Source organism: Podarcis erhardii (genome assembly GCF_964252035.2).
Source record: "Podarcis erhardii genome assembly, chromosome: 1".
NCBI lineage: Eukaryota > Metazoa > Chordata > Lepidosauria > Squamata > Lacertidae > Podarcis > Podarcis erhardii.
In genome coordinates this window covers 39,611,554-39,634,419 of record NC_138497.1, presented here as the reverse complement: position 1 = coordinate 39,634,419, position 22,866 = coordinate 39,611,554, and the positions used below count along the sequence as shown (strand labels likewise).

The 22,866-nt window shown below is 41.2% G+C and overlaps 1 protein-coding gene and 1 long non-coding RNA gene across 7 annotated transcripts in view; one reads left to right on the top strand and one right to left on the bottom strand.

Moving 5' to 3' along the window:
- DPH6 (diphthamine biosynthesis 6) overlaps window positions 1-22,866 on the top strand; it is a 238,385-nt gene that overhangs the window by 66,578 nt on the left and 148,941 nt on the right. For all 6 annotated transcript variants that reach the window (XM_081861069.1, XM_081861071.1, XM_081861072.1 and 3 more), the window contains exons 6-7: window positions 14,306-14,367; window positions 22,317-22,411. In XM_081861069.1, the coding sequence (XP_081717195.1) occupies window positions 14,306-14,367; window positions 22,317-22,411 (157 nt within the window). The remainder of the gene's footprint in view (window positions 1-14,305; window positions 14,368-22,316; window positions 22,412-22,866) is intronic.
- LOC309345688 lies at window positions 1,075-18,924 on the bottom strand. The gene is made up of 3 exons (XR_014158347.1): window positions 18,438-18,924; window positions 3,984-4,187; window positions 1,075-2,253 (listed from the first exon to the last, which is right to left on the bottom strand). It is a non-coding gene; the product is annotated as an uncharacterized lncRNA (long non-coding RNA).

Here is a 22,866-nt window from a genome sequence, read left to right as displayed (position 1 = left end):
TAATTATTTACAGTAGCATATAAAAAAAGGTCACTGAACATGTGTCTGCATACAGGGAAGTGTGCGTCTGAAGGTGTTTAGGAAAGTGCGGTTTCACTATTGCATTTCGAATCAATACACTGTTTTACTTTCATTGGACGAATTGTAATTTTAACATTGAGCTCACCTATTCTGGAAGATGGTTTTGACCGGTCACAAAGATCTGTCTAAGCACTGTATTGAAGCTGCATTTATTGAATGGCATGTGGGTTCTCTAACCACACAAACTGATGAGAAAAATATTAATAGGCCAAAGCATCATTTCGAAATTACAGCCCTCTGAGCAATCTTTCACATAAAAGTATTAGATGAGGGTTTAGGTATAAAATTTGAGAGAAGGACCTTTTCCCTTTGGGGGTCAGTAGAGGTTTGTGGCCCATTAGACCAAGGAATGACCAGTATAATAGGAAAGAATATGTTCTACATGGGTGGATAAAAATATATTTCTGATAAATTGTGTTGTAGAATCTTGGCATGAATCAAGCCTCATCGTCGTCATCTGTGAGCTGAGCTGTTTCTGTTTAAGTGCTTGCTTTTTCCTCCTTTCTGAAAGCAAGAGTTCATGTCTTAAGGGTAACATTGGTAAGAGTTAACAGAAAAACTTCAGCTTTGCTATTATATAAAAAATATATTAGGTTGGAACTTGAGTATCTATTAGAAGAAGTAATAAAATGTTAATTCTTCTTCAGCTGTGATGCTTTGCCGGAATCATTTTATTTTTACAGCACTTCTGGTGTGAACAGTAAAACTAGACCATCATAGGTTCATTCTGTGCTTTCTTAACATTTATACAAAGGAAGAGAAATAACGGATTCTAAAAAAATCTGCCTTTGGTCACAAATTGCGGATTCTTTTCGTTTGCTGGATTTGGTAACACACACCCACCCACTCTGTTCTTCCAGTATGAGTCTTCCCTTTAATTAGGGAGTAAGACTGCAATCCTAACCAGGTCTACTCAAAAGTAAATTAGTCTCAGGAGAGATATTGTTTTAATGTATACTCTTGAAGCAGAACCATTGCAAAGCTTTGTGTATACCTATGAAGCATAACTAATATAGTGGCTGTCATTCAGATTATGCTTTGTGATGATCGGGAGAGATTTTATTTTTGTGTTATAAGATCCCTGTCAAAGATATTATAATTCAATCAAATTTGTTTAGCAGCCAAGTTATGTTTCAATATATAAATCAAACCTTTTTTTTTAAAAAAAAAAAATAAATAAATAAAACACCGAACCTTAGAAAGGGGTAAATCTTGAGCGATACAGGAAATGACCGTAGGGGTGACATTGCTGGTGACCTGTGTCATCCCTTAAGCAAGATAAACTTGTCTTTGTATCTCAGCAGCTTAGAACAAGTTGGAATAGGCTTGCTGGTACACAAAGAGCCCTTTGTGGTGTTCTCCTTTAAAGCACAAATACCATAAATAGTTGTAGATAGTAATTAGAAAACGGCTGCCCTTTTTTCTTTCTTTCTTTCCTTTGGCTACAGGTAGAAAGATCTTATCGGACTAAACTTCTCACCTGCCTAGGGCAGGCATAATTAGATGTAAGCAAATTTAATGGCGCTTGTATGCTCTGAGGCCATTCTGCAGTGCCTTAATAATTGTGTGCTTTATTAAAGTAGGTTTAAGGTATGGCGGCTGTTTAACATATCAAGTGGCACAGAAGTTAAGGTATGGGTTACCACTTTACCTTTTAGATGAATAATCAAAGCTGCTTTTAAGCTAAATTGCAGTAAATGTATTTGGAATAACACCTTTAAAAGTCTGAGGGGTAATGCATTAGATGGCACATTGCGCAGATGTGAAAGGAATAAGCAAATATGTAACTTGAGCGTGACATTCATCAACACTGGCATGCTCATACAACCTCCCATAGCTCTGGTATCCATTAGTTTAATAGACACTAGTAGGAAGGTGTAAGACTGTAGACGACACATAATTATACAGGTAAATGCACATTAATTTTAGAACACTTTTCTCAATCCACATTTACAAATTAATATTTGGCGGTTCGGAGTTTTACTTTTCAGAAGGTTAGTGTGCTTCCTCCAGGCTTTTCCTAGTCAGAAATTCAGTGGAACTTCTTTCTCCACCCTCACAACAAGCAAACCATTTTCATATTAGCACTACTGTGAACGGCCATTCTCTGCTGTTGGTTCGCGAGTGTTATTGCCAGTGAATGAGCTTATACTAGTGGGTCTTGACTGTCTCCTGTACAAAAATAAAATAAATGATTGTGATAGTATTTATTATTGTCACTGTTTTCAGGTGTCCACACGTATTGTGTAGCTAGCATAGTGCCTACCATATTGGCCATGTTGACTAAGTCTGATGGGAGCTGGGAGTCCAGCAACCTCTGGAAGACACTACATTAGCTTACCCCTGCCTTACAACACCCTGTGAAGTAAGTCAATATTATTCACACCCATACTGCAGGTGGAGTCACAGAAGCTCATAGAGGGACAAAGGGTTTGTGACAGAGGCAAGATTGAAACCAACATGCAGCCCAGTCTCTTAGTCCCTACACTATACCAGCGGCTCTCTACTGAATTCCAGTATTTATTTGTTTCTTGAGATATGGTCAGGGTGCTGAGAGATGGGGTAGCTCCTGAACACAGAGGCTAGAAAAAGTCAAAAGCAAGAAGAGAAATCAGGTGGAGCAGGAGGCAGCAACAAAGTGCAGCTAACCAATCAGAGAAGGCAGGATTTATAATTTAAGAGTTGTCTGAAGTGAGCCGTAGGCAACTTAAACCTGCCAAGAGCAAGACCTCAATGCCTTTCATATCTACTGTGTCAGGGAGATTGTGGGCATCACAAGGCAGGACAGAGTCTCAAACCAAGATGTGGTCTTCCAAGCCCACATTCCCAGGACGTTCACACTTCTGTCTCAGCAACGTCTACGCTGGCTTGGTCTTGTCCCCAGAATGGAAGATGGCAGGACCTCCAAGGACGTGCTTTATGGGGAGCTGGCTTCAGGCACCAGGCCTGTTTGCAGACCAACTCCGTGTTACAAAGATGGCTGCAAATGTGAAGATGGCTGGCAACATCAACCCCGTCTGGTGGAAATCCCTTGCAGACAACCGCAGTGCCTGGAGAGAGGCAGTCAGATCATGTGTCCATAGGAGGAATGATCACTGGGAGGAGCACAGAGCAGCAGCACAACCAGATGCCTTCATCTGCCCCACCTGCAACAAAATATGTCTCTCCCATATTGGGTGGTTGTAACTCTCCAGCGATTTGACTTCACCCCCAAAGGTGCGCTCCTCCATTGTCTCTCGAGACAGACAGAGGCCCACATCAGTAGCTTGCTGCTCAGGCCAAATGTGAAAGCTGTGCCCTGGAACTATGTGTCCGCACCTGCCTCTGTTTGTACATATCAGCAAGATCCAGTCAACCTATTGGGATTTAGGATTATCATGTGCCCTAGAAATAGAACAGAGGCATTCTCAAGCTGGAAGCAAAGAAAAGGGTACTGGTTTTGGAGTAGAAGTTTCTTGCTTCAAGCCCGGACAATCCTGATAGCCAGTAATGCAAATGTAAATATACCACAGAGGCCTCCTAACACTAGTAGGTAGTTGCTGAAGCATATTGTTTAAGCAGATTCATCTCCAGCCCTACTTGTTACATCTTTTGGAATTGGCTCACATAGTTGTAAGAATATGAACTATTATGGGACTTTCTGTCTAAAGTGCATATATATATAAAATAAAGCCATGCTCACTTTATAGGCGAAAAAAGGTAGTTTTTAAAAGGGCAGTTTTATCATATGGACACCTTTAGCACTAGCTTCTGTAATAGCACCATGGTAGTTCAGTGTCACTGCTGCGAAGAATAGATTTCGATAACTGTTTTAACATTGCACTTTAGTGGAACTATGCTGGATAACTGCTTTCTAAATGGATTACATCTATACATTAATCCTTTATTGTGCTACGCCTTACCTAGGGTCTGTTGGGTGCTCAGTATATTCTAAGAATGCATGACACATCAGCCTGAACTGGAGCTCATCACTGGTATTAACTTCCAGCGCTTCATGGTGGAGAAGGTAAACCTGTGGTCTTCAGCATCGTCATGCTGCCATTGTCCTAATTTCATAAGCCCTCTGCAGATAATGAGTTCTGACCTCTGGCAAAGAGCCATCCGTCCTGGCTGGGCAGAGAGGAAGAGAGAGAGAGACAGAGACAGAGAGAGACTGATATAGAGCAGAGCGGTGGCAAAGATAAAGGGGGGGGGAGGATGACCCTCATCCACTTTTCATCTCAGACCTGGCCCACTGTTAGCACCCCTACTATTATGCAGCCACAAGAAACTGTTGTATTCCCTTACTATATACTTGCTCGTGCTGAAGGTACATAAAACGTGGAAGAAGACAAATTGCACAAAGGGGGGGGGAATCCACACCGATAATTCTCTCCTCCATAAATATCCCTTCCCCGATATAATCCAAGTGTATCTCTTACATTTAATTAACCATGAGAGATGACTGTTTTCTTTTTAGCAAATTAAGCATGCTTTTGCATTGCTTGGTCCTGAAGTAGTCATTGCACATTAAAGCTGAAATACCATCTGTTGGCATCTAAAACATTTCATTTCACTCTTTCCCCCTTCTTTTTTTCACTAATGGGAAATGCTTTATCACAGCTTTTTCAATGGCATATATGAAGCTGGTGACCATAATATATATTTCTCCCTTTATCCTTCCTAATACTTAACTTTCTTGGAAATAAGAGGAGGCATTTTAATACGTGGCCTTTATACGCAGAAAGGCTCCTATCTTCTATAAAATTAGTTTAAATGATTTGCCTTGCATGCGTATCTGATGGCTTTTAACTCCTAGCTATTCTCTTGTTAAAATATCTAGATGCCTGGAAAGGATATCATGTTACTTTTTCTCCCTTTCTCTACCTGCCCTCCCCTTTAAATCCCTTGTTTGCTGCTTAACCAGCACATACTACAGTAATTACACTGGTAGGCAGAGCTTTCACAGTCTGTTCTCGCACTGTGGAATGTAAATGTGCTTGACCTTTTTTGTCCCAGACATATTTCCTCAATACTGTTGTCACTTCAATTCATTTAGTACCGCAGTTCACAGTATTAACAGTAATAAGAAAGATCTTTGGCAGATGTGTTTGGGGGGAAATTGTACTTTTGAGGCTGACTTTCACCTTTTCCTCTACTTTTTCTCCTGTGTGGCTGTTTATAGCAGAATAAGATAAATATAATCTAGTGGGGTGTCCATACCCGCTCTACACACACACACACACACACACACACACACACACACCACCTAGGGAAGAGAAGGAAAAGATGCATTCACAAAGGAACAAAGAAGTTCTGGTGCAGTCTGTTGCAGTGGCCACATTAGTCCTCCATTCCTTTCTCCAGGATACTCCATTACATTCACCCTCCAACCTAGTTTTCTGTTTTCACTCCCACAAAGCCAGCTTCTGTGGTTACTGAGCGGTCCTCTTTCTCTCTTCTCTCCTGTGTGCCCCAGTGCGCCATCCCCAAATCTGCTCTGGAGGGTTGTGGGAATCCTTGAGGTAGTTTGGGAGATGCACAGGGAGATGAGAGGGAGGGAAAGATCTTCCGTGCTGGCTATCCTGGACCCAGGTGAGATTAGCACCGCCTAGTGCTCAAAGGCAGGGACTTTAGTTGCTTCACAGTTTTAACAGTTGGTCTTCCCAGAAGTAGCCTCATTTTACAGTTTTGCAAAGCTAAAAAGTAGATCAGGACAGAATCCAGACTGAAGACCGAAGAAATAGTTAACACATGGTGCGTGCGATTAGGTTTTAGGTCTTAGAAGGGCAAGTAACTTTGTAGGGTACAGGAGAGACAGCCTTCAGTTGAGTCCAGTGGACCTTTCTGTTGCAAGAGAGGAAGTCATTCTGGATACAACACTGTATTCTGGGACTTTGCTGTCTTCAGAAGAGATGTCATATTATAAAGACAACAGTTCTACCACGTATAAAAAATACTGGCATAAAATAATACAGTACAATCATATGCATGTTTACACAGAAGTAACTTCATTGCATAAGAAACTTTTATAAAGAGGGCATGTGCCCCAAAATTCTTGCAGGATAACTCTGGACTCTCCTTATTCACTTGTGTAGTCTTTTTGGTGGCATGAAAACAGATGGGATGACATGAGAAAGACATGGTAGTAATTTGCTTTTTACCACTTTCCTTCCTATACGAAGCCTTTGCTTCTGTTACATATGCATATGTTGAAAGAACTTGGGAGTCTATATATGCTTCCTGTGGCTAACCATATTGTACCCTTCTGCTTTGCCATTTGCTCTAGCAAAACCTATTTTTGTAGAAATTCAGGAGAGGGAGATTTGTGATAAACAGATGAGCTTGCACTCTAACTTTACTTCGTAAGTTAACTTCATAAAGAACATTAACTCAAGCCTTGTTGATCAGTGCGCCATGGTCTATGCCTTGAAAGCAGTAATGAGGAAGTGAAGGGCGCAGTCTTCCAAGAATCAGACAACTTTCTTTTTACTCTGTGCCTTGAGGAAGATCAAGCTAACAGTATTTAATAATGTGACTGTGTCCTAAAGCCATTCAAGGTAGGTATGAGTCTGTGAAGTTTTGTTGCAGTATGGTGTTTCAGTGGAGCAAAATAACATTGGCTGAATAAAAGTGAGCCAGTGTGGTTTAGTGGTTAAGAGCGGTGGACTCGTAATCTGGTGAACCGGGTTCGCTTCCCTGCTCCTCCACATGCAGCTGCTGGGTGACCTTGGGCTAGTCACACTTCTCTGAAGTCTCTCAGCCTCACTCACCTCACAGAGTGTTTGTTGTGGGGGAGGAAGGGAAAGGAGATTGTTAGCCGCTTTGAGACTCCTTAGGGTAGTGATAAAGCGGGGTATCAAATCCAAACTCTAAAACTGGAATCAGTGATCTGTCTTATGTTTTCTGATGGGCTTTGCTTATATTTAGATTTCCAAAAGTATATGTAGACATTTACAAGTGTTAGTTATATTTTGTCTAAAGAAACATCCATAGTGTAATTGACCCATTTCCTCCCTTTTCTTTCCCCTCCCCTTTTTGCATTAGTGAATACTGTTCTGTGTAGGTTTTCACCTTTTGGAAATGAAACAAAGCATGTGATTTAATTTCCAGTGCCTCCACCTCCACACTTTAGCTCTAACTGAGTATACAGGAAGGGCCTCTACATGTGGAAAGGGCCCATGGGGCCACGCTGCTACCCTCAGCCCTTGCTCAACTGTTGGCCCTGCCCCAACATCCATATCTGCAGGTCTGCGGGAGTCATTTCCCCTGTGTGCATAGACCTCTGTGGGAGCTGGAAGTCTGGTAGATTGGAGTTGCACGATCTGGATGTGGGCATCTGCAGGGGAAGGACAGAAAAGCTGCATGGCCCTGAGGGTGGCACCCGTATTGCTGCCCCACAGTCCCTTTTTACGTGGGAATAGGGTTTATGTCTAAACTTGTCCCCTCTACGATTCTCACTTCACAATGGTATGCATGCATTCAGATCTGCAAATTTGGAACTGATTGCTGTCCACCGTGATTATTCCCCTATGGGGTCATTCAGCAGACTTGCAGAATGCATGGAGTCTTCAATATGGTGTAGGCTACTTCCTAATTTATCCGTTCCTTAAAAGGACATTTGCACACCTAGCCCTTCCCCTGCAGTATGATCATACGTTCCTTCTTCCGTCAGAGATTCTTTTTCCCCGAGAAGGAGCCAAATGCAGCATCCATCCTTTCTCCTTTGCATTTAATAACAGTGTTGAAGGGCAACCATCCCACTCAGCTTTGATGTAAATACTTGTCCTTCTAAAATCTATGTAGTCATCATTAAATGGTCTTATTCTCTTAAATGGCAAGTATTTTCAGCTTGAGTGACTTCAAGTGGCTTCTTTCCTTTTGTATCCTGGAAGGATATTCTCTGCAGTCTGAAACATCACGACTTTTTGATGCCTTCTGTCAGAGTCCCTTTCTGTCATATCAGCTTATCATCCACCCACAGAATTCTCCATGGTGTTTTCACAACCCATCACTAGACACATTTTAAAGGACCTCTGCAGTCTTTCTGCTTTTTTCCCCCTCCACCTACACGAGACCTGAATCTACTCCTACCGCAACTGATTTGTGCCCTCTATAGTTGCCAAATGAACATGGTTCTTCTCTATCTACATGAGATTCCTATTCAGAGCCATTTCACAGCTGCCATCTTCATTATGTGCATTTTTGTGCTGTTTCTTAATAGAGTCAGGATACCTGACCTGCGGGACGCAGGTGGCGCTGTGGGTTACACCACAGGGCCTAGGACTTGCTGATCAGAAGGTCGGTGGTTCGAATCCCCGTGATGGGGTGAGCTCCTGTTGCTCGGTCCCTACTCCTGCCCACCTAGCAGTTCGAAAGCACATCAAAGGGCAAGTAGATAAATAGGTACCGCTCCGGCGGGAAGGTAAACGGCGTTTCTTTGCGCTGGTCTGGTTCACCAGAATCGGCTTAGTCATGCTGGCCACATGACCCGGAAGCTGTACGCTGGCTCCCTCGGCCAATAAAGCGAGATGAGCACAGCAACCCCAGAGTCGGCCACGACTGGACCTAATGGTCAGGGGTCCTTTACCTTTACCTTTTACGTGACCTGCACCAAGTTTGCTTGTTCCAGCTAGTTTACGTCTAGATTTGGGTCAGATCTCTGCAACTGCCACCTAAGACAAAGATGCCAAATGGGCAACAGCATTTTATCAAAACTGTTCCAGCTAGATGGTGTATAACATGACACAATTCTGTTGCAATTGCAGATCATCTTGACATCTTATGGTGATACAAGAATTTTAAAATTGTTTGAGTTTACGAGTGCTGCACAAGTGACTTGAGTTGTGAAACATTTGGTCCCTTCTCTTTTTTCAAAGCTATTTTTTATTAAAGCTTGAGAAAGAAACAAAGAAAAAACAATATACAGAAGTCAACATCAGAGGTCCCTGCTTCTAGTAGAGGTTTCTTTACCACAACCAGATGACCTGGTTTTCATTTTTCATTTGCTGATTTGACAGGGCCATTCAGAGAACAAATTAATAGCTATTGCCGTTGATGGTCTCCGAAACTTCATTGTCAGATCAAGATGATGTTTTTATTCATTCATTTAATAAAACTTATACACTGCTTGATTGTAAAAAAACCCCAAAACTCTCAAAGTGGTCAACAAAAAGATAATACAATAAAATCAAGAAAAAATCGCAACCGTACTTTAAACCATACAAAGGTTCAAATACTAAAACAGATTAAAATTACCTGAATTCTGTAGCGTCTGAAGGTTTTTAGCAGGTACTGAAAAAGGTACAGTGAAGGTTGATCTCAGTCAGCACTGAGTTCCAAAATGCAGGCCCTGCCACTCAAGCACAATTGAGTTCTTTTAAATGTGGAACGGGTATTATGTGGCACCTGTAGCAGTGTCAATTCCACTGATAGAAGTGGCTTAATGGACACATACGGCATAAGGCGATCTCGTAGGTAAACGGGTCACAAGTTGTTAAGGGCTTTCTATACCAATAGTAACACCTTGAAGTTGGCTGGGTAGCAAATTGGCAACCAGTGCAGATCTCTGAGCATGGGTGTAATATGCTGACAAGGCCATACTCCTGTCAACAATTGTGCTTCAGCATTCTGCACTAACTTCAGCTTCCGGATCAGATCCAAGGGAAGCCCCACATAGAGCGCGCTCCAGTCTTGAAGTAACCAATGCATGACCTACTGTGGCAAGGCTTTCCTGGTCCAGAAATGGCCATAGCTGTCAAATACCCAGTTGATACCCAATCAGTTCTCTTCTGAGCATAATTATGGGATTGGAGAAAACTGTCCTATGCCACTAGTCCTTACCCACACTTTTTAAGATATTAGGTGGATTATTCCATCTCCACCAGGACTGCTGAAAGGCAATGCTCACTTCTGAGGGGTGTCTCTGTGTGTGTGTGTGTTTTATTTGAGTGGAAAAGAGGCCATCAGTGCAAGCATTTCTGTATTTGCATGATGGCATAATCTCCCCTCACCACCAACCTTGAGCTATTTTGGGGGCAGAGGAGGGGGGAAAGTCCTGTTGCGCCAGTGGAAGTCCTTGCATGGGTTTCCACTTGTGGGACCCGTTAGCTGGCTCTGGCCCCATGGATTTAAGTTTCATTAAAGTGTTATGCACGTGACTTGTGTTCATTCTGTTTTTTCAAAATTTTCTCTTACCTCTCTTCCTCTAAAAATGTTTCGAATTTTCTTCAGGTCCTAGAAAGTTACAAAAGTTGTCTTTTGTCATGGCGGTTGGGAAGATACTCTTAAACAATGATGTTGTTAGAAGAGAAGTATACAGTTCCCATTAATTAAAAATTAGGCAGAGTAGAAATGGCTTTTTAGACTCATTATGCAACTAGTACCTTCACATACTGACTTTACAGTGAAGCTCTAGGCCAGCAGAGTTGTGGAGTACAGTTCCTTTTGCTTGGCATTCTTAAGCAGCATTTTCAAGCCTCTCATGATGCTTCTCCTATCTGTGCTGGAATTCTCTCCAAGAAATAAAGCTTCGCTTGCTTTCTTGACAGTGGATAATAAATTGACTGACATAATTCAGTTGGGGAGTTGAAAAATGTACTAAAAATAATGGGGCATAACATGCTAGGGTTAACATTTATTCATAGATGATGCAATTAAATAAAATGGGCATTAACTTCAAGGTCAGTCACTAAAGTAATAAAACTGAATATTTTAATTGAATCATAATTGCTTCCCGTTGATACATGCAAGTCAAGTAAAATAGATGTCAGCTCTGCAATTATGATTCTTCCTCCTAATTAATTTCCTAATTCTGCATGGAGCTTTCTAAGGCCTGGGCCTTGTTGTGGGTTTATCCACCCATCCAGGTTGCCTCCTCCTCCCCACCCCAGCTGATCCCACAGAGGGAAAAGCGCAGTGTTATTGATTGATAAATTCTTATTCTATTATGGACTTTTATGTAGTTCTTCCTTTGCTTTACTTACAGAACAGAAGTAGTAAAATCCTGATTGCAACATCATTATTAGGAGGGAAAACATCAATAATTAAAAATTATGTGAGATTCTGACATTTGTCATCATTTATATTATGAACGCTGATGTTTCGATAACTGGATAGAATCAACAAAACTAAAACTCATGTTTTAGAAATTATCTTTTAATCGACACAATGATTTTCCAATAATGGATAATGTATATTTTGCAGCATATTCTGCAGATAAAACAGCACGGTCTCCATGAGAGCAGAATTAACAACAACAACAATTCCAAATTAACCTTACTGGGGGTAGGAAGCAAGGATACCTTATATCCTGGCACAATCAAAAGTATAGGAAAGAAACAAAATTATCAAAGAGTAAAGGTAGCAGCTTTATTAGACCTACCAAAATATAAAATAACTAGGACTCTTCATCTGGTAAATATTAGGACGTCAAGGTGGAGGAGGAAGAGAAGAACAGTTGTTGTTAGTCAAACTATCCATGTCTGCATCAGGTAAGTTTTAAGATGAGCATGGCAGGAGCCAGCACTTTCGAATTAGGTAGAACCTTCAAGCAACTCAAAGTGTCTCATTTGAATGTCTGCTAGCACCTCTTCTGCTTATCTTCAATCCCAGCTTGGTTTTGGAAAAAAGCAAAACATTTCGTACCTTCCACAGGGCAGCCATCTGATTGCCATAAGATGGTGAAATGCTGGACTAGATGGATGAACCATTGCTTTGATCTAGCAAGACAGTTCTTCTGGGGGTGGTTTTTTGGGGGGTTTTTTTGCATGCTTTAATTCATATCCATTGCAGTCATATAAATAGAAAACTCCAAGTGTTCACTAAAAGAGCTGTTGGAGTTGCTTTTTTTTCTTTATAGTTTTACTTCAGCTAAAGGTAAAACTAGATGTGATGTCAATTATAGCCTTCCGCTTATATCTGAAGCAGGGCTAAGTCTCTCGTTTCATCAGCACCAGGGTTTACCCTTGAACAGTGGAGTTTTCCTCCATCCTTACCCTAAATCTGTTCATGCTAATGGAACAACAACACCAGACATGACCCCAAAATGTGGCACCTGTTCCAATCATGCGGATTGGCAGAGGATGGGACACAGAGCCTTGCTTGCTACTTCTTCATTGACTCCAGTGCTTGGCCCCACTATTATATGATGAAGAGAGTGTTTTAGAAGCATTAAAAAAAAAAAATCCTGACATATGCATGGAAGCTTCCCATGTGAATAAGAGCCCTGCCATGAGGAAGCTCCATCTATAGATCAGGTTGCCAGAACTACCCTTTTCAACATGTAGAAGGCACAGGGAATGAATACGTGGATGTGACAAAGAGGCTGGGGCAGCGAGTATGGTGTTGCTCTTCTCCATTTATATAATGCAGTTAACATGCATGGTTTTTTGTGGGTTTTTTTTGTTATGTAAAATTGCTATTTGCTTTTCATGGGTAGCCTGTCTTGGCACCCCTTGTAAACCAAATAGCTGGTTCGGAAATACTATGTTTGTCATGGGGGTGGGGAGAAAGACAATTAAACTCTTCATCTCCTTGGTCCTGAGGCTGCACAGGCTTCCCTGCTGCTACTCTTTACATAACAATGTATAATTGCAGTTTTCCATACAATTAGCATCACATTTTTTTTCCATCCTAAGAAAAGTCTCAGGAAAGGGTGGAATTTTCTGATAACTGTTGAGCATGGATTCCCCTTGCCAATTCTCTTCTTGATCCTTCATCTTGATGAGAAGTGAAATGTCCTTTTCCCCTTCTGCTTAAAAAGTGAGCCATTACTGCAGGTTACATGCATATTTTATGCATTAATATATTGTATTATATGCATATTACACACATATGTATGCAGGTTTCCTAAAGTAACCAGCTAATGAACAGATATATACAACAATGCATATAACTATAGAAATTGCTTATGAAATTATGCTGCAGAAACAAAGTAGAGCATGAATTTGATCCTTTTCTATCTATTTTATGTGGTGCTGTGGGTTAAACCACAGAGCCTAGGACTTGCGGATCAGAAGGTCAGCGGTTCAAATCCCCGCAATGGGGTGAGCTCCCGTTGTTCGGTCCCTGCTCCTGTCAACCTATCAGTTTGAAAGCACATCAAAGTGCAAGTAGATAAATAGCGGGAAGGTAAACGGCGTTTCCGTGCGCTGCTCTGGTTTGCCAGAAGTGGCTTAGTCATGCTGGCCACATGACCCGGAAGCTGTATGCCGGCTCCCTTGGCCAATAAAGTGAGATGAGCGCCGCAACCCCAGAGTCGGTTACGACTGGACCTAATGGTCAGGGGTCCCTTTACCTTTACCTTATACATATTTCTTTAGGTGTGCTTTTGCATATAATTAGTTGTGGCCTTTTAATAAATACAGTGGTGCCCCACAAGACGAATGCCTCGCAAGACGAAAAACTCACTAGACGAAAGGGTTTTCCGTTTTTCGAGGTGCTTCGCAAGACGAATTTCCCTATGGGCTTGCGAGTTTGCTTCCTTTTTCGTAAAACCGTTAATACCTGGGGAATCCACGCTCCGCAAGACGAAAAAATCGCAAGACGAAGCAACTCGCGGAACGAATTAATTTCGTCTTGCGAGGCACCACTGTAATGTATGTGCAGCTCAAACATAAGAGGGAACCTTGTGTAAGAAGTAGTCCATTGTGAGCAAAGTCTGATCAGGTCAGAACTGCTACATTCTATGTATAACTTGCTCTAAAACTGATTGCTCCTCCATACCTAGTTCTAGAAAACTGAGAGTTTGGAAGGAACCCCTATTGAACTTTAGTTATAGCAGACCGTAGCAGGCTTAGGCCAGCTTCATATTTTTAAAAGGTCTACAAATTCTGATACTTACTATAACAGAACATGGAAGAGGTCCTGTAGACTAACATCTTGAATGCAGTTTAGGGGTTATCAAATCTCCTGGACTATTTTCATTATCATAATGGGTACACCCCGTTTTTCCTTTTTATGTGCTGAAATTTCTCTGAATGGAAAGCACTCAGTAAAACAATGTGTTTTCCAGTTGTTGTGCAGGGCAAAGGAAATGAACTTATTTTTCCCCAAGGATGGAAAACAGTTCAAAGGGAATAAGAGAGTGAGTTGTGGCTAAGAACATCTATGTTTGCCTCAACATTATTTTTGATATACAGGAACTGTTTGCCAAAGGAGAAGGTTTCTTAAAAAAAGAAAAAGTAATCTCTGACGCCCAAGCAGTACTTTGTTCTCTAAAATATATTTTAACATCTCTTGGCAGGTTTAGATCCAGATAAACATCTAGGAAAAACATTGGATGAAATGGAACCTTATCTTTTGGAAGTAAGTATTATCTAAAATATACTTGAAACATTCTGTGCCTCAAAAAAAAAAAAAAAACATGTGGAGGAAACTGAACAGCACTTCTTAAAGCACGCACTTTCAGAAACAACATTTGCCATACTGAAAAAAAATAAGTTCTCTTAAATAGGATACATGTAAAAGTGTTCAAATTGACTGCTTTATTTTTTAGAAAAGTTGTCTAGAAAATTATTATTATTATTATTATTACCACAATTTATGACCCATCATTCCCCTAAGGTCCCAGGGCAGGTTACAACAAAATACAATATTAATGTTAAAACACAACATTAAAAACAGTTTAAACAAGTTAAAATTACAGACATAAGTTGTGTCCTAAAAATATAAGCCTCAAGTGTCAAAAGCCAGGATAAAGATGTGTGTTTCAGCATTTGCCGGAACCTATATAATGCAGGACTTCCACAACTTAAGGACTTCTCACAAACAATACCTTCTTCTGGAACAATCTATCCGAGCTTCTGAGGGCATTACCATATTTTTTGCCCCATAGGACGCACCGGCCCAAAGGACGCACCTAGTTTTTTGGGGGGGAAATAAAGAAAAAAAATTATTTCCCCCCCAGGCGCTTGCGGGGCCAGCAGCGGGGAGAAGTGCTCTTCTCCCCGCCACCAGCCTTCAGACCAGGTCCGGGGACAGCGGGAAGGTGCGCTGCGCCTCCCCGCTGTCCCCGGAGTGTCTCCCCACCGTCAGCCTCCAAACCACATCGGGAGACAGCAGGATGGTGGTGTTCCACCTCCCCGCTGTCCCCCGAGCTTGTGGGGCTGACGCTGGGGCTCTCCTGAAGCCTGGAGAGCGAGAGGGGTCGGTGCGCACCGACTACTCTCGCTCTCCAGGCTTCAGCGAAAGCCTGCATTCGCCCCATAGGACGCACACACATTTCCCCTTCATTTTTGGAGGGGGGAAAGTGCATCCTATAGGGCAAAAAATACGGTATATTTTTATGTATGCTCTTTCCCCCCCTACATAGATGTAAGCCCCATGTTATTTGGGAGTGGAGAAAAGACTGCTTTAATGTATGACATGTGGAGTCTGCAGAGTAGTTGTTGCTCATCAACCTCAAGCCTTACAGATTCAGGTAGGTAGCCGTGTTGGTCTGACACAGTTGAAATAAAAAAATAAAATAAAAGTCCAGTAGCATGTTAGAGACAAACTAAGTTTGTTCTGGGTATAAGCTTCCATGTGCATGCACACTTCTTCAGATACCATATCTGAAGAATATCTGAAGAAGTGTGCATGCACATGAAAGCTTATACCCAGAACAAACTTAGCTGCTCTCTAAAGTGCTTCTAGACAATTTTTTTATTTATTTCAATCATTTCAGTGTGGATTCCCACAAAGGATATTAATCTGAAGGCAGCCCTGTTTAGGGAAGTTTTTAATATTTAATGCTGTATTGTTTTTAACACTCGATTGGGAGCCACCCAGAGTGGCGGGGAAAACTCAGCCAGGTGGATGGGGTATAAATAATAAATTATTATTATTATATTATTATCTTCTTGTTGGGAATTATAATCAAGGAAGCAGCTCCCAATACTAAGGGGAAACGTTGAAATTATTGAGGAGAAGAATGGGGACAGGGGCCGACAATCCTTTTGAAGCAGTGGGCAGATTTCAAATTTTGAAAGAGTGCTGGGGGTTTCAGTTCCAAAATAGCTGCTGCTGCGGGGAAGCATAACACAAATTTAGAGAGAGAGAGAGACGACGTTATGCTTACCATGGGAAATCAACTCCATCCTTCTCGTCCCAATGGTGGAGATCATGCAGTATTGATTGTACACACACACACACTGATACTATTGCTGCCTAAGCACAACAGGAAGCATTCTTCAGCACCAGGAAAGAAATACAAGTTGGCCACACCACGCCCACTTTCATCTCTCAGAAATAACTTAGAAAGTACATGCACATTTTGCCTCATAAGTTTCTTTCTGGGAGGCTGGAGATGTACTTTTCTCCTCATGAAAGTGCAAGAGTCTGGAGCACCTGTCCAGGGCCACCACTGAAAGCCTTTGCAGGTCCCAATGGCAGTTCCATAGTGGGGAAGACAGGCTACATGTCTGAGTGAAATTCAGGTCCAATACAGATTTACAGATTACATGCAGTTCACATCCACAGCTCTGGCCCTATCTGCACTATATATTTCAAGCAGCGTCATGCCACTTTAAACCATCATAGTTTCCCTCAAAGAATCTTGGGAGCTGTAGTTTTCCAAGGGTGCTGAGAGTGGTTGGGAGACCCCTATGCCCCTTGCAATTCACAGAGTGCCCTGAGAAGAGGGCTTGGCTGTTTTACCAGTCCCAGAATTGTAGTAGCTCTGTGGGGAGAATAAGGGTCTCCTAGCAATTGTCAGCAGCCTTAATAAGCTACAGCCGCAGTTTGAACTTTCCTGTGGTAAAAGTCAGCATGTTCTATGTTAATAACCTCAACCTCTCCTTTAGTGATTATGAAATAAATTAACTGTGCAGTTTTATCACTTTGTGGTACAAGGGGCTGTGTTACAACAGCCCAGAAAATGTTGTTTGACTTTGTCTATATGAAATGGTAAGCTGAGATCTGTGTGAGCTTTTAAAGTTGTATATTCTGGTACCAACTGAAGGTAGTGGATTCCTGCATTACAGGGGGTTAGACTACATAAACCTCATGCTCCTTTCCAACTCTATAATTCTATGATTCTGTGACTTTATTCCCAGCATACATACCCCAGTTACGTTGTTTTTCACAGGTTTTATCATGGCTGAACAATGACAAACAATAACCAGCATTTTCTCCTAGATCTGGTTTCCTTGGCAATGCTGAAGTCGCTTCATAGGGTTGTGTGGAGGAAGGTTGCTCAGTAAATACTCTTTTCTTGTTGGTAGGGGGTTTGTATTCTGCTATAAATGTCACTGTACATAAATATTTTACTAGATATTTAGCTCACTATATAACTTAGTGAAACTGTAGCATAAACACCAGCTGCAGAGAAAGTTGAGGCTATGGTGCTAAAAATATTTCCTTTGAATGCTGTCAGGGGTGGTTGTGTATAAGAGAGAGATTGAGATGGAGGGGCGGGGAGAGAGGTCGATGGGGATTGGAAGCTGGAGAGATCAGAAGGAAATGGGCCAATTATATTTGCTGTTTTGTCAATTCCCAGCTTTTAGGCATGCTGCTGTTGTCCTGAAGCCCGTTCCCCATTTTAATAAAGAAAATGAAGTGAAGTGTAAAAATCCATATTCAGTTACTTAGATATTTTTTTGCCAGCTTAATCCCAGAGAATATGAGTGGGTAAAAATACATTTAAAGCACACAAGAGCCTTCTTTGGGTGTTTGCCTGGATATGCAAGGGCTAAAGGTATGTAAAGGGGCAGCAGCACGCATGCAATTCCTGACCCTCCATTTGTGGGCTTCTCAGATTTTTACACCTTGGACACAAAGGCCTGAAATGGGCTTCCACTAGCATTTGAACTTCTCATTGCACAGTAAGTGTTCATTCAAATGCATGTTGTAGTCCCCTTCAGACCATCATGCTCAACATACAAAGGCCTGAGAGGAGCCTGCACATGTTGTGCCATAAAATGGGGTGTCAACTCTAATTTTGGCCCACATGTTCAGGGAAAAATGCACACTCTCCTGATCAAGAACTAGAAGCTGGTGTTCATGCCTTTATAATCACAAGTTTGGATTATTTAATGTGCTCTTGGGGGTGGGGTATTACCTTTGATTTTCTTTGGAAGCCTCAGCTGGTGGGGAGCCCACTGCCTGACGGAAGTAGCTATGGAGATATTAAAACATCTCCATGGGCTCCTTGTGTTCTTAACAAACAATACTTTGCTCCCTTTGACCCTTGGTGCTAGATACAGTTAGGGCCAACCAGTGAGATAGGAAGGAGAATCCATGTTGGAGAAAGCTTGTAACCAAAACCGGAGAGCAAATCATCAGTCAGGGCAGAGGAGCAAGCCAGAAACAAGGACGGAAGGGCACCCAAAGGATACAGGTCAAGTTGAGAGCTCAGGGAGTCCTCATAGCTCAAGCAACTAGAGCAGAATACCCACTTATGGTCCTTGCTGTCCAGAAGGATCCAGTGACCAGCCCAGGTGGGTGGCGTCAGTCCAGGTCTTGTGGTTGCTGCGTAGGGATAGGCAGAATTCCCCTCCCCAACTAGGTTGGGGGTGGAAATTCAGTGACCTTCTTGGCCAAATTCTTCATATTGGGGGAAGAGTAGTACTTATAAATTGCATTCTAAAGTGGTCTCTGTCTTGCCCCCCAGGCCTTTGAAAGAGTTGCCATAACAGGATAACAGGGCAGTTGCTGTGGAATTGGACCCGCTGTGGGAGATTTGTATGCCCCTGATGATGACTTGGAAACTTCGGCTAGTTCAAAATGCAGCAGCCAGATTACTGGCTGGGGGGTTCCATTTAGAACCCCTGTTTTAAAACTGCAGCACTGATTTTATTGATTTATTGATTTAGAAGATTTATAGACCACTTGATCAAAATAAACTTCTCAAAGCTGTGTACAAATAAAGTTAAAACACAGCTGAAATCCACGGTCCACTTGAAGAAAAACACAAAAGACACCAACATAAGACACATACATATAAATTGACACTATCATTACAAACAAAGATAAAATATATGAGAAACAGTGATAAAATATATTCACATATATATGTGAATAGCTGTTTCTGGGCCAGATTTGAAGTGCTCACATTAGTGTTTAAGGCCTCAGATATTTGAAAGGTTGCCTCCTTCCCTACAAATTCTATCTCAGGTGTTTAGAAGTGCCCTCTTGGTAGATCTACCATCCTTGGAATTTTGGTAGTGGCAACCCAAGACAGGGCATGTATGTGCACCTTCATTGTATAGCTTTGTTTGTATGCTGAAGCTGTACCTCTTTGCCCTGGTCTGTGATACCTGAGAGAGAGAGAGATTTTAGGGCCTACCTTGTTTTTCTAATTACAAGTGGTTTTAACTGATTTCAATCTTGTGTTTTTACATTATTGTAACCCATTCTGGGACCTTATGGTGAAGAATGTGTAATAGGCAGTTTTGTAATGTGTATTTTTAAAAACTGCTGATTTTATTTTTGAAAAAAGTTAGGCTAGCATTTTTTAACAAAAGACACCAACATCTTTTTAACATCTGTTTTATCAATAATTTAAATATATATTCTGTGTAAAGCACTTAGAGGTTTTGATGATTAAGCGGTATATAAATCCTATTAAATGAATAAATCTAATTAATATTATTATTATTATTATTATTATTATTATTATTAATTATTATTAATATATTAATATATTAATATATATTAATAATAAATATTATTAATATTATTATTATTAATAATAATAATAATATTAATATTAATAATAATAATAATAATAATAATAATATATCTTCCTACACCCTTAAAAAGCTTATGTTAATCTACCTCTGAAACAAGTTCCTTTTAAGAGAACAGGTTTGTGCCCACACTTGAAGAAGCTAATAATGAAGAACCGCTCAATGATTCAGGATATGCCAACAAGGGCAGATAGCAAACAATTGGGAAAAATCATTTGATGTTGATGTCCAGGAAGGATTTGTGGCACCAAAGAGGCAGCACTAGGACAAACAAGTTTGGAGAGCTTGTAAACAATTACTCCTTCATATCATGTTATACTTAGCTGGGATATCAACAAGGAGGATCAGCCATATATTTTGTTACTCCAAATATAGCTGCATTTTAAGAAAGTCTTTTGTAGTTGTTCGTACCTGGCAGGGTATCCATTTCAAACAGCTTTTCAGCAGTGGTTTTTGGCAGGAAGAAGAATAAGCTGTTTTGACTAACTGTTTCGTAAGTTGTCCATTCTTATTGCATCAGCATTAATTATGCTTGATGGATTTGTCCTACAAGAACCTTACAGCAGCTTCTGACAGGTAGAACTATCTTTTATGTCAGCAGTGTGAGTTTTTGATTAAGTGAATGTTTGGTTATTTTTAGACAAAGAGATATTCTCTCATTAAAAGGAAAATGTCTGATAACGTAGGCCTGGAAAAGATAATTTGATCTTTATTTGGAAAAAAGAGAGAGGAAGATTTCAATTTACCATCCAAAATGGGTAAACAGACATAATTTAATTATCTGACAGATAACATTTTGACTTGAGGCACACCACCAAAGTAAAAGACTGAACAAGAATAAAAGCCAAAAGGGCCTTAAATATTCCAGTTTAGCCAGGCTAAAAAAATTGACCAGTCGTCCAATAAAAGCATAAGAAGTTCCCAGTACCATATCAAGGCCAGCCAGATGCCCCTGGGAATCTCAGAAGCAGGATGTGAAGACAGTAACACTTGTTTCTGTATTAAAAATGTTGTATTGCTTTTTTTGTGATGCCACCTTCTACTCTGGAGAGGATTCATGCCATGTTTTGGGATTCCATGTGGAATGTGTTCCTATGCTTCTCTTCGATTGGTCTGAGCTTAATGTGGCACCAGTTTGTGAGAGCCAGCATGGTGTAGTGGTTAGGAGCGGTAGACTCGTAATCTGGTGAACCGGGTTCAATTCCCCACTCCTCCACATGCAGCTACTGGGTGACCTTGGGCTAGTCACACTTCTCTGAAGTCTCTCAGCCTCCCTCACCTCACAGAGTGTTTGTTGTGGGGGAGGAAGGAAAGGAGAATGTTAGCCGCTTTGAGACTCCTTCGGGTAGTGATAAAGCGGGATATCAAATCCAAACTCTTCTTATCCAGTTTTTATCAGAGTTTATACCCAGAACTTACCTTTGCTTCCAAAGTCACACTATTACACATGTGAAGGAATAATAAAGGAGAACATGTTCTTGGATGTGTAAGCGTCAGCACGCCTGAGTAACATACACCCCCCCCCCAAATTAAGAAGGGGTGGTGACAGCTCCAGGGCAGGATTTGGCTTTCTGAAATACTTGAACTTTAACTTTACTAGTTTAAGAGCAGTCTAGATGGGTTTACATTTAAAATCCTCCACCAGGAGAGAGGGACAAAGCAAAAAAATAATGGACACCATCATGGTGATGTCACATAGCAACTGCTGGATGAGCAGTAGATCAGAAACCATTGAGGGTCATCTGGCAAGGAACACACCCAAGATGTTTCTCAGGTCACATGGCTACTCATTTCTCTGAGCTTTTCTCAGCCTTCCTTATCCACTGTTGTTGTTGTTTATTACATTTGAATAGTGCCCTATACCCGTAGATCTCAGGGCGGTTCACAACATAAAATTGCAAAATAAAAAATAAAAAATTACAAAAAATACAAAATAAAAACATAAACAACCCAATACCCCCCCGACACATTTAAAATGATGTCAATCAGCCCAAATCCTGGTTAAAAAGCAATGTTTTCATGAAGTGTGTAATGAAGACACCAGCCAAACCTTCCTGGGGAGAGCATTCTACAAACAGGGAACCACAACAGAAAAACCTGTTCTTGTGTTGCCACCCTCCAGACCTCTTGTGGAGGAGGCACACGAAGAAATGGCCTCAGAAGATGATATCAGGGTCTGAGTAGGTTCATATGAAGAGAGGCGGTCCTTGAGGTATTGCGGTCCCAAGTCTTTGAGAATACCACAAGGACAAAGGGTTCCAAGGACCTTTTGCCATGGGATGGGCTCTGAATCATTAAAGGCTCAAAAGGCACTGCACTGCGTTTATACCTGTTGCATCCTTCCCTAGTCTCTTTTCTACCTGCAGACCTCTCACCCCCGTTCCCTACCTGCTGTAGCTCACAGGAGGACACCAGTGCAGCAACCTGAGCCTTACTTTGTGCCTTTGTGTATAATAGAAAAAATCAAGATGGATGCTATGGTTTCAGTATAGACTGCGAGCACTATGTGTTCTCGCATGATTCTGACTTGATATAAAGCAATGATTTTTCCTAATAATAACTTTCTTCCCTTCCCTTATTTTTTAGCTTTCTAAGAAATATGGAGTCCATATCTGTGGAGAAGGTGGAGAATATGAAACATTCACATTGGATTGCCCTCTGTTTAAGAAGAAAATAGTTGTGTAAGGAACTGCGCCTTCCCATCCCTTTAAATTTTAGCACTGGGAACATATTAACTTTTAGCTTGAGGCCACTTCTGTTGGCAGCGGCAGAGCATGTCCTCTAAGTTCACAAACACTCACTTTGTTTAACACTGGCAAAGTCCTCCACTAACCTAAATCAATGCCTGACAAGACGAGGCCTTCATAGAAAGCTATAAACTTTTTAGACATTTGCACTTTCGTTTACTTGCTGATTATGGCCTGCAGTAAAACTGGTACCTACACACTGACACTTTTATCCTTTCATGAAGTGCGAATTGCCTGTAATATTTATCTTTCATTACAGCTACATTTGATAAACTGCCACATCAGTAGCCTGTGGGTTCCATTAACTCTGTTTCCCTTTTCTCTCTCTTTCCCTTTTTTATTTTTTTTGCGTTTTAACATTAGCAATTTAGGATGATAATGCTAAACAT